Source organism: Echeneis naucrates, chromosome 6 (assembly GCF_900963305.1).
Source record: "Echeneis naucrates chromosome 6, fEcheNa1.1, whole genome shotgun sequence".
In the NCBI taxonomy this organism is placed as follows: domain Eukaryota; kingdom Metazoa; phylum Chordata; class Actinopteri; order Carangiformes; family Echeneidae; genus Echeneis; species Echeneis naucrates.
This window is the reverse complement of record NC_042516.1, coordinates 12,930,286-12,943,377: the sequence shown is the minus strand read 5'-3', so window position 1 is coordinate 12,943,377 and position 13,092 is coordinate 12,930,286. Positions and strand designations below refer to the sequence as shown.

Sequence of the window (13,092 nt, the reverse complement as noted above, 5' to 3'; positions counted from 1 at the left end):
TTTAAAGGATGGAGGTAAAGAGGAACAAAACTAGAGCATGCTGAACATAAATAACCCCACTGGACTGAACAAATGGAATGTTTTGAATGTTACTATATCTGCTTTTACTCTTCCTCGTGCCTCTGCTGAATGTGCAGTGAGTTACATTGAGACACAGACAGCAGTGAAGGGGATGGCTGTGTTTTTTCCACACTATGAGGTGTGATGGATGGATGTGGCACAACATGGACTATATGGTAGCCCCTGTGCACTGCCTCTGGTGCCTTTCTCTGCCCTCCTCACTCTCCGGGAACCCAATATACTCTTGGCTCTGGGTCAAATCACTGGATTGGGGAGAGAGCAGGGGGGTGAAGTTGGTGTAGGCTGACATTGAGGGAGGGCAGAACCTGACATTGTACTCAGACCAACAAGGAAGACACAGTTGGGTGGCTGGGGAAGAACACACCAAGGACTAAAGTTCCTCTTTTTTGGTGCGACGGACACAGGAGAAGATGTCCTGATCTTGATGCTGAGATATTCAGTCTGCCCTTCAGGGTCACTGGCTTTAGGGAGGATGTTGGCCATACACTTTAAGTTCAAACACATGTTAGGAGTGTCTGCTACAGCTGGCACCACACTAGGATGACAAAATACAAGAGAGCAGGAGTCCAGATGGGTAGAGGGAAAGAAGAACTATTCAAAAGTGAGGGGAATGAGAGCTCAAGTCACAACTGGGAAACCAGTCAGCCTAAAATACCTGCGAGCGCCCTGTCTACAGGACTCAGTGACTGGATGACTTTCATCATCTGCCTCTTCCTCGTCCTCCTCCTCCTCCTCCTCCTCTTCCTCCTCCTCCTCTTCTCTGTGGCGAGAGGAGTGGTCAAAGTTGGACGGAGGAAAGGGAGGACGTAGTCAGGCGAAAGGGAGACAAAGTGGATAGACAACATGAAAACAAACACACCATAGACTGGCGCAGAAGACACAACACATAGCAATCTGATCATGATTGTCAGGGAAAGAATTAGAAAGATTAGTGAGATGCAAGAGAAGATTAGTAGGTTTTGACATTGAGAGGCAATGGTATGAACAAGAAATGGTCACAGCTACATTTACAACCACATTTAATTATAACCCCAACAGTAGCAATAACAAAAAAAAAATCTATAAAAGATCTCCTTGTGATTTCAATCGAGGAAATTAAGATTTATTAATTCCATAAGTGCTTGTTGAATGTCAGGGGGGCAGGAGCTATCTTTTGTGTTTGGACTGATTCTGTCTGAGATACATAGTCATACATAAGTCTGCGGCCAGTTTGCTATTTGGATGCCTCTTGGCTGTCTGGATTTCATTAACAATATGGAAAATGGTGCTCTTCAAAGGCGGCTTGAATTTCCTGTGGTGGACTGGAAGAAGCTTGTCTGGTATATGACCTGCTGGACTGAATTAAATATACCTGAAGACCTGAGTGCTACCAGAAATATTAATGGGTTTTCCACTTAAAAAAAACAAAACAAAACAACAAAAACCTTTGTCATCTATTATAATCAGGGGCCAGCAGTGGTATTGTCCTCTGATGTATGAGCCAGAATAAAAAGTAGAATAAAGGGTTTTGAATATTTGGCACAAAAAGGAGCTGTTGATTTTATAAATCATAGTTTGAGCTACTGTAGAATGAGTTTGTGTAGTTACAACGGTTTGCTGTATATAAAACAGATGACAAACTCACTGCACTCTCCATGAAGGAAGCATGTCTTTAGACAGAGAGTAGATAGCTCCTATCTTCTGTTTACAGAAGCCTTCTATTTCCACCAGCGCCAGGAGAACATCTTTGACAGTGGGAAAATTTATTTAAATGTCACTTTGCGGCAACTGCCTCCTCTTTGCCTTTCTTTAAATTACTATATAATTAAATTCTCTGCTTCGGCTATGAACAGAGTAGACACAGCTCTCCAAGACTGAAATATAATACGAAGCTTGCAGTCAAACAGTTTCCTGTGAAAATGAGAAATACTCCACGGACCCAGGAATAATTTGTGATTCCTTTTTAGTTGCATTTATCTCTCAGGGTTTAAAATATAAGATAAAGCCCACTGGCTGAACCTTTTAAATGCAGGATCAGACCAAGTTCAAGCTAAAAAAGGGAGCAAGGATAAAGTTTTCATTTCTTGGACATCTGTATCCCCTTCTGTCCTCCCCCTACTTCACCTTTCACTGATGTCTTCAACATCCTGGCTACCAAAAGGCAGGAAGCCGCTTGCGTGAGTGTGTGGGCTGCTGGGGGACACCGGTGCAGAGGCGTGACCCCTGTTATTCTGGAGTGAATGTCTGCGGCTTCGTCTTCTCTCCAGCCCCCTCCGTTCGTTGTTGCCACCAACACTGGCCCGACGACGGTCCTTTCGGCCGTTGGGTGGCAACTGGGTTTCATCATCACCGTCCTCATGACGCAGAGTCACCTGGAACGAGTTATCAAAGGGAAGCCCAGTAAATAACTTGTAAACATGCCGATCACAGATTGCACTCTTGGTGCTCATTTAAATTCTGGTGGCTTTGTGAGCTCGAGATCTCGTGACCGCCGCCTTCTTCCTGACCTCGTAGATGTTGAACTGCTCCACAAGGTCAAGGTCTGTGCCCTTTCTGCTCAGGTGTCTGTGGGCCATGGCCTCGATGCTCTGTTCCTCCAGACAGTCCACCATATCATAATAAGAGTCCTGGTCTGGGAGACCTGCCAGAGTCTGACACATAAATCCATACATTGTTTTATTCTATTTCTCTTTTGGAGCTTTACCCCTGATTGAGAACTTTTCTGTAAATACGATCTGGGCAATTCTGGCTAACCTTGTTGATGAGTGTCATTGCATACACCAGCAGCTCTGTATCCACGCCATCCTTCTCATCCAGGATCTCCATGACGTTTGACCACAGTTTTGTGCCTGTAGAAGCAAAAGGCATTCAAAATATTGTAGAATACAGGTCAAACCCCATACCCCATTTAAATCCGAGAGGCACTGAATAAATAATAATGAAGTCTTCAGTTACCACAGAATTCACCTTTAAGTATAAAAAAATTCATGCCCCCTTTTAGTTCCACCACTGCACAACAATAAAAATCAAAAGTTGTTATGTCATCTTATGGCTCCTGGAGGAGAAATGTAGTCACAGCGCTTTCGCTCTAGAAAAATGGGAGGAGACAGAGAGCAGGGGTGCAGCTCTGTGCCTCAGCCCCATGGGTCAAGTCCATCTTCTTCTCATCAGCGGACTGGGGATCGGGTTTATTCTGTTCATCCAACTGCAGAGGTGACAGGATAAGATGGAGGGATACCTGACCCCTCTCCTCTGATACTCAACGCCGTCTCATTGTGTGCCACAGCACAATGTGGAGCCTTTAGAGCAGCTGGTAACTGAAGCTGCTGTGCAGGTTGAAGTTACAGTCTGTCTCAATGAGCCTTGCTCCATGTGCGACAGGGAGCTGCAGGACAACTGATCTGACTACTGTGTCACAGGAGACACCAATTGAAGGTAAAGGCTCTGTGATAGTTGTACTCAGATTTTGCTCTGAGACAAAGTAGTTTAGTAGTTTAGTTGTTTAGTTGGAAGGCTGTGTAATTTCTTACACTGTAGCCAAAAGCTACCAATATTTCAACTGATTGACACCAAAAATGCCACCTAATGACACGCTCTGACCACAGCAACCATTTACTAACCTTACCTACCTAACCCTAACCCAACATCAAGAAATGACTGTAACTGCAGCGTGTGTGCTTTCCTTTATCCCAGAGTGGATCCATTATGGGTATTAATTGTGTGATCAGTGCTTCATTCCATCCTGGGCTCATTACCTCTTTTGGCATCCACAACATTCACAGCCTTTATCAGCAGGGTGGCATTAGACTCTGTATACTCCACAAACACCAGCAGGAGCTTCAGCGCCGTCTTCACCACCAGACGGAACTACAGGAAGAGAGAAACATAGTTAATGCACAAGATGAAGAGCATACAGCACTAGTCTGCAAACCCAGACACCATTTTTTTTTTACCATAGACCAACACAACTACTCCTTTCATTTCCAAACACTAAATGGGATTATAATGTCTTAAAAAAGCTTTTCCTGTCTGAACAGTCATGAGAGGTTTGATAAGAAACGTGCTTCACATTGATATCTTCGTGGAACATACTGCGCACAAACTCTACTAAGTGATGCAGAGATGAGCCTCAAAAAAAAAAAAAAAAAAGCAAGATCACAAAAAAATTCCAAAAGTTTAGAACAATTTACACCAGAAGAAACTGAAACGGAGGGAGAAAACAGATGCATAGGAAACGCTAACAATGCCAATCTCTCTGGGGGTAAAAATCAGCAAAATAAAGAGGGATTAAACCAGCTACAGGAATTTAACAGCTGCCACATCAAACGGGACAAGCAACAATCTGATCATTGTGGTCAAACTGTGAATTGCTAAAGCAGAAAATGTATGCACCAGCAGGCAGAGAAGCAGTTGGTAACAACAGGCAGGAGAGGAGAAAGAAAAAAAAGAGCCATGTTGCAATCTGGCCACTAGAGGGCTGAAGACCACAAGGACAGGACAGCAGTGAAGTACATGAACTGCATGAATCATTTCAGTGTTGTCAGCTCCCAGATGGGACCGCTGAGTTGATTTTAACATACATCTACTGTATAGCCATAACAGGGAACCTGTTAAAATGGATTTCTTTACCTTGGATCCGACCAGGGTGTAAAGCCACTGGACCATTTCATTGTGAGATATGAGGCCGTTCATCCCATCCACATACAGCATAATCTGACCGAGGGCTGGAAAGAGAGGGAGGAAGTTTGGTTACGTTTCTGCTACTCCAGTTGTCATTTTCTCTCATTGTCATCTTTGTCCTGCTCAAAGCAACAACCAAAAAAAGTAAATCCTTGTGTAAAAATCCATGAATATGATGCTGCGGATAAACGAGAGGCCATTTTCACTCTGTATGAGAAAATACATGCATTCATAGGTTTTAATTTTGATCTATTTTCAATCATATAAGTAACTCGTATAATAAATGAAAGGGGTCAATGCAATGATTGAATCTACAAAATCATGAGATGCCACAGATTCCAAAATCTAAATAATCAGGTGAAAACCTAAACAGTAAAACACTCCTCCATCTCTGGAGTCGGAGGACATAACTGAGGAGAAAATGTTTGAGCAAAGTATCTCGCTGGATTCTGACACAACTTCCATCTGTAACAGGATAGATAAATAAGAGAAAAATAAGAGCCAAGGGATTTCAATAGGAGGGCAGTAAAAGTGTAAAGCTTCTGTTAAAGAAGGGAGATGGGGGGAGGGAGAGAAACACAGCTGGACAGATGTGGGGAAAAAGCAGAAGGTCCCTTTTAAATATGTGCCCCCCCCCCCCTTTTTTTAACATCATCTTGGTGGCAGTTCATACATTAGGAGTTATGTTCACGTGGAAGAAAACAGCAACAAGATGAGCTCAACTTGAACCCGCTTCAAGTTTAGCTGATACATCAGCTGACATGGGGGAAAAAGTGAACAATAAACACGTGAACACACTGAAAGCAGAAGAGTTTTGGAAGGCCTGTTTGTTTCCTGGAAGGCACGATGGCTTTGGGGGTAATGAATTAGGAGAGTTTCAGAAAAAGTCATGAAATTCCTGTTTATCCTTGACAGGATGGGTGATGAGCCTGTTATGATCCTTTTCAGAGTTTTATTAGTAGTTGTCCAAACAGCTTTTCTGCAAAAACACCCCAGCTGCTTTGAACTGTAAACAGAGGGGGGAAAAAAACAACAACACAAAGTTCAACCTCTGACCACAAACCATATAAAATACTTAAACAGACTTGAATGCTCTTCAAAAAAGTACAATCTGACCTCCTCTGGCTGTGTTCATAAGGTTATTTTGACACGTTATGGTGAGTGTCTGCAGCTTCTGTCATATATTTTTTTTTCCTCTACTCCTCTCTAGAGGAGCATGAAAATTGTGAATATGCTGTAGATAAGCCAAAATTCCCAGGTGCAGCTGCTACGTGCATACGGTGCATGTAGAGCGTGTGGGTGGACGCATGAGAAAACGTATGTGTGCATGCTAATGGCCCACTGCTGCAGCAGCGGCCATTCATCTTTTATCAATCATGGCTAATTACTCCCAACATGTCAGGCCGGGGGATTCCAGAGAATCCTCTCCTGCTGCGAGCTCGGAACCATGTGTCACAGCGGTCAGCGGCGTGGCGCATCAGCCGACCACATTAGAGTGTGTTTACCAAAACATGATTAACCCCCTCAGTCAGCATGAGCCGCAGTGTCACCCTCTCCTGGTTACTCGCTCACTTTGTGTGGGACTGCTGCTGACAGATAAGTGACAGCACTATTGACATGATGTGCAGCTGCTCTTTGATGGACTCCTCTGATACACTGTCAGGATTTATTATTATTATTTTTTTTAACTATTTAAAGGCTGGAAAAGTAAAGATTCAAGATCTGGTTTTATGCTGAGGCACAAACAGCTGTGACTTTTTTTTTGGTTCAATTGTGAGCGGCACGTTTCTTTTCAAATTGGTAGCTGATGTCTGACCTGCAATATAGTCACCGCACTGACTTATCTCCTGGCTGCACCTGTGTGGTGTGTCTGCCCTGCTGCAGTGAGATTTTGAAGAATGTCCATTGAAAACAGGGGTGAGAAAAGATAGGTGGCTTTATTGCAGCTTTTAAAAGTGTCATTACACAATATGAATGTTCAGCTGCTGACAGATGAGATGTTTTGATTTTTTTTCCCCAAAAGTCAGCCACAAAATGAGATGACTTTTAGATCACCCTGACATGTTATCATAAGAGATTATTCAGAGGTTTAACAATAAGGACTGGGCGGCTTTTAACTTAAATAAAATTTCCCCAGATGGCGACATCATATGTGAATTTAATTTAGTGAGCAGTAAAGATACAGAAATGATGATATTAAGACCCTTGAGCCAAGAAACTACATATAATTACCGTTTCTCACATATTCATCGAAATTTTACTTCATGGAATTATTCATTGCCAGCTGCCATTCATGTACAGTTCTGCTTTGAGCACCAGAAACCACATGGACTGCAGTTACCCTGTGAACAGTTGGGTAAAATGATACTGTAATGGTTTAAAAAAAAAAAAAAAAAAATTAAATTACCTTTCATTATGGGAAACTGCAACCCTCAGAGTTTGGTCAGAAACCGTTTGAAGGAAACATCTAATATCTAAGCGATCACCTTTTTGAACTGTAAATGGAACTGATTTCGACACGCTTGTGATTAAATTAGTCATGAAACTGCTCTGGGAAAATGAAAAGATTGGAGTTCAGGCTTTGACAGAAAAACTATGTTGTACACTCTCAGCCTTGCACCTTTTTGGTAAGCAAAGGCTGTGGATCCAGAATCTGGGACTTGTTTTTAAACTGTACAATAGACAGTCATCAATAACTTTGGGAGAGGGTTAATAAGAAGAACATGTGAGTGTTGAGCCTGCACAGGACGGACCTCCACTTCAAGCACTGATCTGGGGCCAAAAATGTGGGCCTCCATTCGAGTAATCATAAGCAGCTCCACAATACCTCACACAAAGTACAACAATAACATTGCTAAGTCCCGCTGCATGTATGTCACGTAATTAGATGCTGGCAGACAATAAGCTGTCTTCAAAGCACTGTGATTAGAATAAAAATGAAAGCCATTACGGGAGAGGATATCCAAGGAAGAAAGATTTTGCTTTAAAGAAACTTGGAAGTGTTCAATGATCAGCCTGGCGTCTGCGTAGCACTCTCACACTCCATTTCTCTCAATACTTTTGCATTGGCTTCAAAAGTAAGCAAACCATTCGAATGTTATCAAGCTGCAGACGGGAACCACAAGACCAACTGATTGGTAGAGACAGACCCTGTTCCGGTGTCTGAACCAGGACTCTGAGAGAAGTCTAAAACACAACCAACTGAGGTCTGGTGGAAGTGTTTCTTCAGGGCCCCTCCCTCTCATAAACCACAGCAATTATCTTCCACAGCTCCAGGAATGTGCAGGAAGGGCTGCTCCCTGACCGCCACTGAGGTGAGAAGCACTCTGAGGTCTGGGTGGTAACACCAACACAAGCAAGAAAAAGAAAAAAGAATGGAGAAAGAAAAGGAGACAACTTTAGCTATGAAGTGGCAAGAAATCTAATCACCAACCTATCTCCATCCCCTCCCTCTCACCACTCTGCCCCAAACTGTCTGTCAGTGTGCAACATATATTTAACCAGGACTTTGGGATAGCTGCCAACCCTTGATCCCATCCAGTTCAGCTTAGAGCCCCTTATCTTGTTATTCTCTGTATTAGCTGAGAGCTGCCTTCATAGTTCACATCGTGCCTCCCTGTACCCAGGTCAGCTGGATGTGCTTTTCTGAAACACCCCCCCCCAAAAAAAAGACTTCTTATGTAAATTCTTTTTCTACTGCATCACAATAATTACAGTGAATTATTTGAATTTCATGAGTCCACACTGGTTTCATGGGTGGCAGTGACAAACACAGGGTTCAACACTGACCTAATTTCATATGTTCCCTTCACTGGTGGTCATAACCTGAATTTGGAAATATTTTCAGTAACCTTTACTTGTGAGATCATTGGTCTGGATCAAGCTAATATATACAGCTCCTTCTCAATGCATCACAATGTTTAAAATACGTCTTCATTCCTGCCACTCATTTACGTTTGAGTAAATATTCAAAACGACCATAATGAATATTTTTTATGTCAACAGTGGATCACATGGCTATTTGTGTGTGAAAGGCGGCGCTAATATCATTTATCTTTTTTTTTTTTTTTTTTTTTTCCCCAAAAAATTTTCTTTTTGGTTTTTACGGCCTGAAACTTCAGGCCAACCTCAACTACTATTGGATAGAAATCTGCAATATGTTGAATCCAACAATAATCTTGGAAATATGATTATTACAAGATGATGCTATGATGGCTTAATCACGTGTCAGACCCTGTTCGTTAGAGCTACTACACATCTGTACAGGAGAAGCTTTATGGAGGTGAAAAAAAGTGCCTACTTCCTCTGCAAATCTCTGATACAGCTGTTGTTCTTGCTTTTATGGTTTAGTTTTGTCTGTGTTTGGGTTTGTATGTGTTATTCTATACTGTATCATCTCTGGGCCAGAGGCTGCTTTAGTAAATCATTATTCATCATTAAGAGTTTTGGTCATGCTACATTTGTGAGGCTGTACTTGCAATGGAACAATATTGCTATGAGCTAATGGTTAACAGGAAGTTGCAAACATCCTTACATGTTGTGTTGAAGCAGGCATCCAGTTCACCATCTTGTATATTACTGTGATAATATTAGATATTTAACAGCAGCCACAAAATACAGGTAACGTTGATGAGAATGTCATTAGTTGTACAGATATATTGCCATAAAACAATAATTTGACTATGATTTTTTGACTACAGATGAAAAGTCTCGTGCTCTGAGGACATGAATGTGCCAGTCTGTCACACTGCTGCTGAGATATTTCTCTCTGGACCAAAAAGGTGGACGGACTGACTGACACTGCCATCGCTTAGACAAGCTGCTGGCATGGCAGGTAACTGACAGATTATATAAATAACGGGCAGATTTCCTTTTTTATTATGATTTCCTCCATACCTCCTGCAAGCTTCAGATTTATTCTGCCTGCCCCAAAAAATACAACTTGCTCTCCTTGGGCTAATTACAGAACTGGTTAAGACGTGTTCTTGGGCTATGTTCCATTTTATTTAGCTAATCACCCAGACTGTTACAGCCAGAAAAACTGCGTCTGCCGGGCGAAATCCAGCCAGTGAGCCAAATGCCAGGCTTTCATTTAGCTCCATGGTAAAACAACAGGAGGATATTTCCATTTTCAAACCTGGATGCATGTCTGCCAACATTGGACACAGTTTACGGTGGGCCTAAGCTCAAACTAATTCCCTACAGACAAACAAGCAGACCTAATGGAACAATAGGATGAAGTAAGTCAGTGGTGCACATTCAGGCACTGCAGACATGAACCACTGCAATTCTCAGCAGGGGAAAGCTGAATAGACTACAATGCAAGAGGAAATAAGAGAATAAAACGCAGAAATTGCTGTGTGCTATTTCTTTCCTCTATTTAGCGTAATAATGAGGTGGCAGATTTGAGTTGGTACTGCACTCTGAAAATTGTAGAAAATCATTTTCTAACATCAAGCAGGGCAAAGCCTGGCAGATGAGCTTTTCCCCATTCTATCCAAGATGGGAAGACTTTGGAGAAAAGCTACAGCATGACATCCACCCACTTGTAAAGCGAACTGAAAGAGGAGCTCCATTAAATTCTTGCTTCTCTTGAGAGAGTAGCTGTATGATTTGCTCTGGTTCTGGCCCGCCATATGCTGATTTCAATCCCAAAAACCTCTCAGCTCACAGGAATCAGCTGTAAAACCCCCTTGAATGCTAAGGATTTCAGTCTATCTGCCTGCGTGCTACAATGCTGCAAGAGATTTTTTTTTCCTCCCAAATTATAGTTTATACGTCTTAGACAGCAAGGTCAGAGATGATAAAATAAAAGCTTGAGAAATAAACCAAATCAAACATTCTTATGATATAATTGGCTTGTATAGTGAAATCTGTTACAGTAAAACAGGCTCCAGGACGGCTTTTGTGATTCCACTGCCAGTTGGTTTACTAAGGCTGAAAACGTCTAGAGAAGAAGGGAGCAGAAAAGAGGGGGAGGCAGAAAATAGGTCAGACAGGTGGGGTTGAACTGGGTTCAGATGCAAGCTGTCTGCTCATGGCAGGGGGACCTGAAGGGGTCTGTGGAGGGCTGAGGGGGAGAACAGGGTGGGACGGATCCGGCAGAAGCACAGGTCTAAGCTTAAAGAGAAACATGGCAGCAGGTTGTGCTTTTCGATTCAGTTAATCGCTAATCTGTCAATGTTTTCGCTTTGGCCTGTAGGTTAAAGGGTGTTAAAATTACACTAAAAGTGGCGCATGGGACATCCTGCAGTGTATCTTTTGTTGAAAGCTTGTGAGTTAATTTAATATAGGCTGACTACGCTGGAGGCAAGACAAAATGTTGCCAGGGGAGTGGAGCGAAGTGAGAGGAGAGGTTTTGGGTTAAAAGCACGTGTAGTGCTCATTCCCCAATTTTCCCCTGACCTAGTGAAGTCATCCTAAAAGAAAAAAGTCAGGTTTAACAGTTGTTTCCCCAAAGATTTTATTGGCTATCTCAAGAGAATCCAACCACATAAGCACTGAAAATATATTTGTTTTTGGTTGAGTGTTGCTGTATGGTTTACGGCTTAACGAGAACTTAACTAGTTCTTCAGCATAATGATGGGAATTAAACAAAAACCGTCTCCCTGTTGAGTGACACTGGATCATAAGCTGCAAATTACAACTCAAGCGTGACTGAATGAACCCTTGATACAAAGATCAAGAGTGCTATCATGGATGTGTGTGTGTGTGCCTCTGTGAGTGACTGAGCGCTTTCCACATAGAAACGTTTTTGCACAAAGGGGCAGCAGGAACAGTGGCCGGCCCGGAGAGCTGCAGGAGGGATCGGGTGGAAAACATGCACGTGTTCCCATGGGATCTCATTACAAACCAGGAGTTCAAGTTTCAATTGGTTCGACAAGGGCATTCCTGGAGTTCTCCTTCATACTCCAAACATCAGGATTTGTCCGCATATGTGTGTCAGCAGAGCCTGTGTTTTCCCTCTCAAATTTCCTTTACCCTTGAGAATTTCAAACACAGCATTCCCTTCATCTTTCCCTAAGCATAATTCCTGCATGATCACGCAGGAAAAAAAAAAAAAAAAAAAAGGGAAACGATCACACTTATATCAGCCGTCGTATTCGCTGAGACGGAATGGAAATGTTTATCCAGACAACAGACCATAGGAAAGGTCTCCCCCCTCTAAAACAGACGACCTATAACCCAGCCAGACAACACAATACAGACTGTTTCCAACAAGAGCTTCCAGCTCTGCTGTTAAGCCAACTGTGCCTGGGTTTCCACTTAATGCTCAGCAAAATGGTCAAATCAGCAAGGGTGGAATTGAGTTACACTCTGTTAAACATTTGAAGAACTAGGGTCAGGATATCACACAAAAACAATGATTATGATTCTAAAATTAAGAGAAATAAAATGTCACTCAAATATGTAACGGCGTGTATACTTAAAAAAAAAAAAAATCTGAGTAACAGGGCTTTTGGCTACATGAGACCTCAGCGATCGAAACACATGCGGCACAAAGCTGGTTTCACTGATTGAACCGCTCTGACTGAAGAGGAGGAGTCAGTGAGTGAATTATCAGCTGGTTTGTTTACAGGGAAAACGTTTGATGCTCAGATCACACACACACACTCCAACTTTTGGCACACAGATGAAAACGGCCGCACAGATGCGTCACTGAGCGTCCTGCCTCGCTGATCTGAAACTCCATTTTACACTGAGACATGCCGTGGAAAGCAACAAAACAACAAAAGCGTCTTGTGTTTGGAGTGCACCTGTAGCTCTGTGAAAAACAATGCTGCCTACTAAAGACAGTGCCGTGTGTTACACTAAAAGGGGGGCGAGTGTTGTATTGGGAACAGTGTTCCACGTCCAAGACACTTTAGAAGCCAATGAAATATTTGACCAAAGCACATGGATCTTTCCCATGGAGGCTCTTTGACGAGCTCCCTCTGGAAACCAGGAAGTCAAGGTGCTTTAACTTATGGCATTAGGATTGTACTGCCATTAAAAACAGGAGCTCCCAAAACAGCAGCAGAAGAGACAAAGAAAGGATGAGATTAGGGCAAAAAAAGAAATACAGACATGACTTATTTTACAGAATAATTCTTCTGGACTGTTCACAAGATAACTCCCATTTCTGGGGAAGCCTTAGATACAGAATTGCAAGCGTGTAAGCTTGTGTGTATAACCCAGCAAGTGATGAGATATGGCTTTCTGGGTATGAGGATCATTTCTACATAGTTTAAAAATGTGCTAGATTTTTATAGATTACAAGAACCTTCAATTCTAATTTGCTTCCACCGAGGTTTGGAGACGGTGACTGTTTTGTTAACTTCTGTGCACAGACAGAAATGGAACGGCCTTTAA

General features: G+C 42.5%; 1 protein-coding gene across 3 annotated transcripts in view; it reads right to left on the bottom strand.

Annotated features, from left to right (window-relative positions):
- Positions 1-13,092, bottom strand: part of fhod3b (formin homology 2 domain containing 3b) — a 78,066-nt gene that overhangs the window by 13,634 nt on the left and 51,340 nt on the right. For all 3 annotated transcript variants that reach the window (XM_029505252.1, XM_029505253.1, XM_029505254.1), the window contains exons 6-10: positions 4,690-4,784; positions 3,816-3,927; positions 2,815-2,909; positions 2,568-2,711; positions 2,185-2,432 (exon numbers count right to left, since the gene is read on the bottom strand). In XM_029505252.1, the coding sequence (XP_029361112.1) occupies positions 2,185-2,432; positions 2,568-2,711; positions 2,815-2,909; positions 3,816-3,927; positions 4,690-4,784 (694 nt within the window). The remainder of the gene's footprint in view (positions 1-2,184; positions 2,433-2,567; positions 2,712-2,814; positions 2,910-3,815; positions 3,928-4,689; positions 4,785-13,092) is intronic.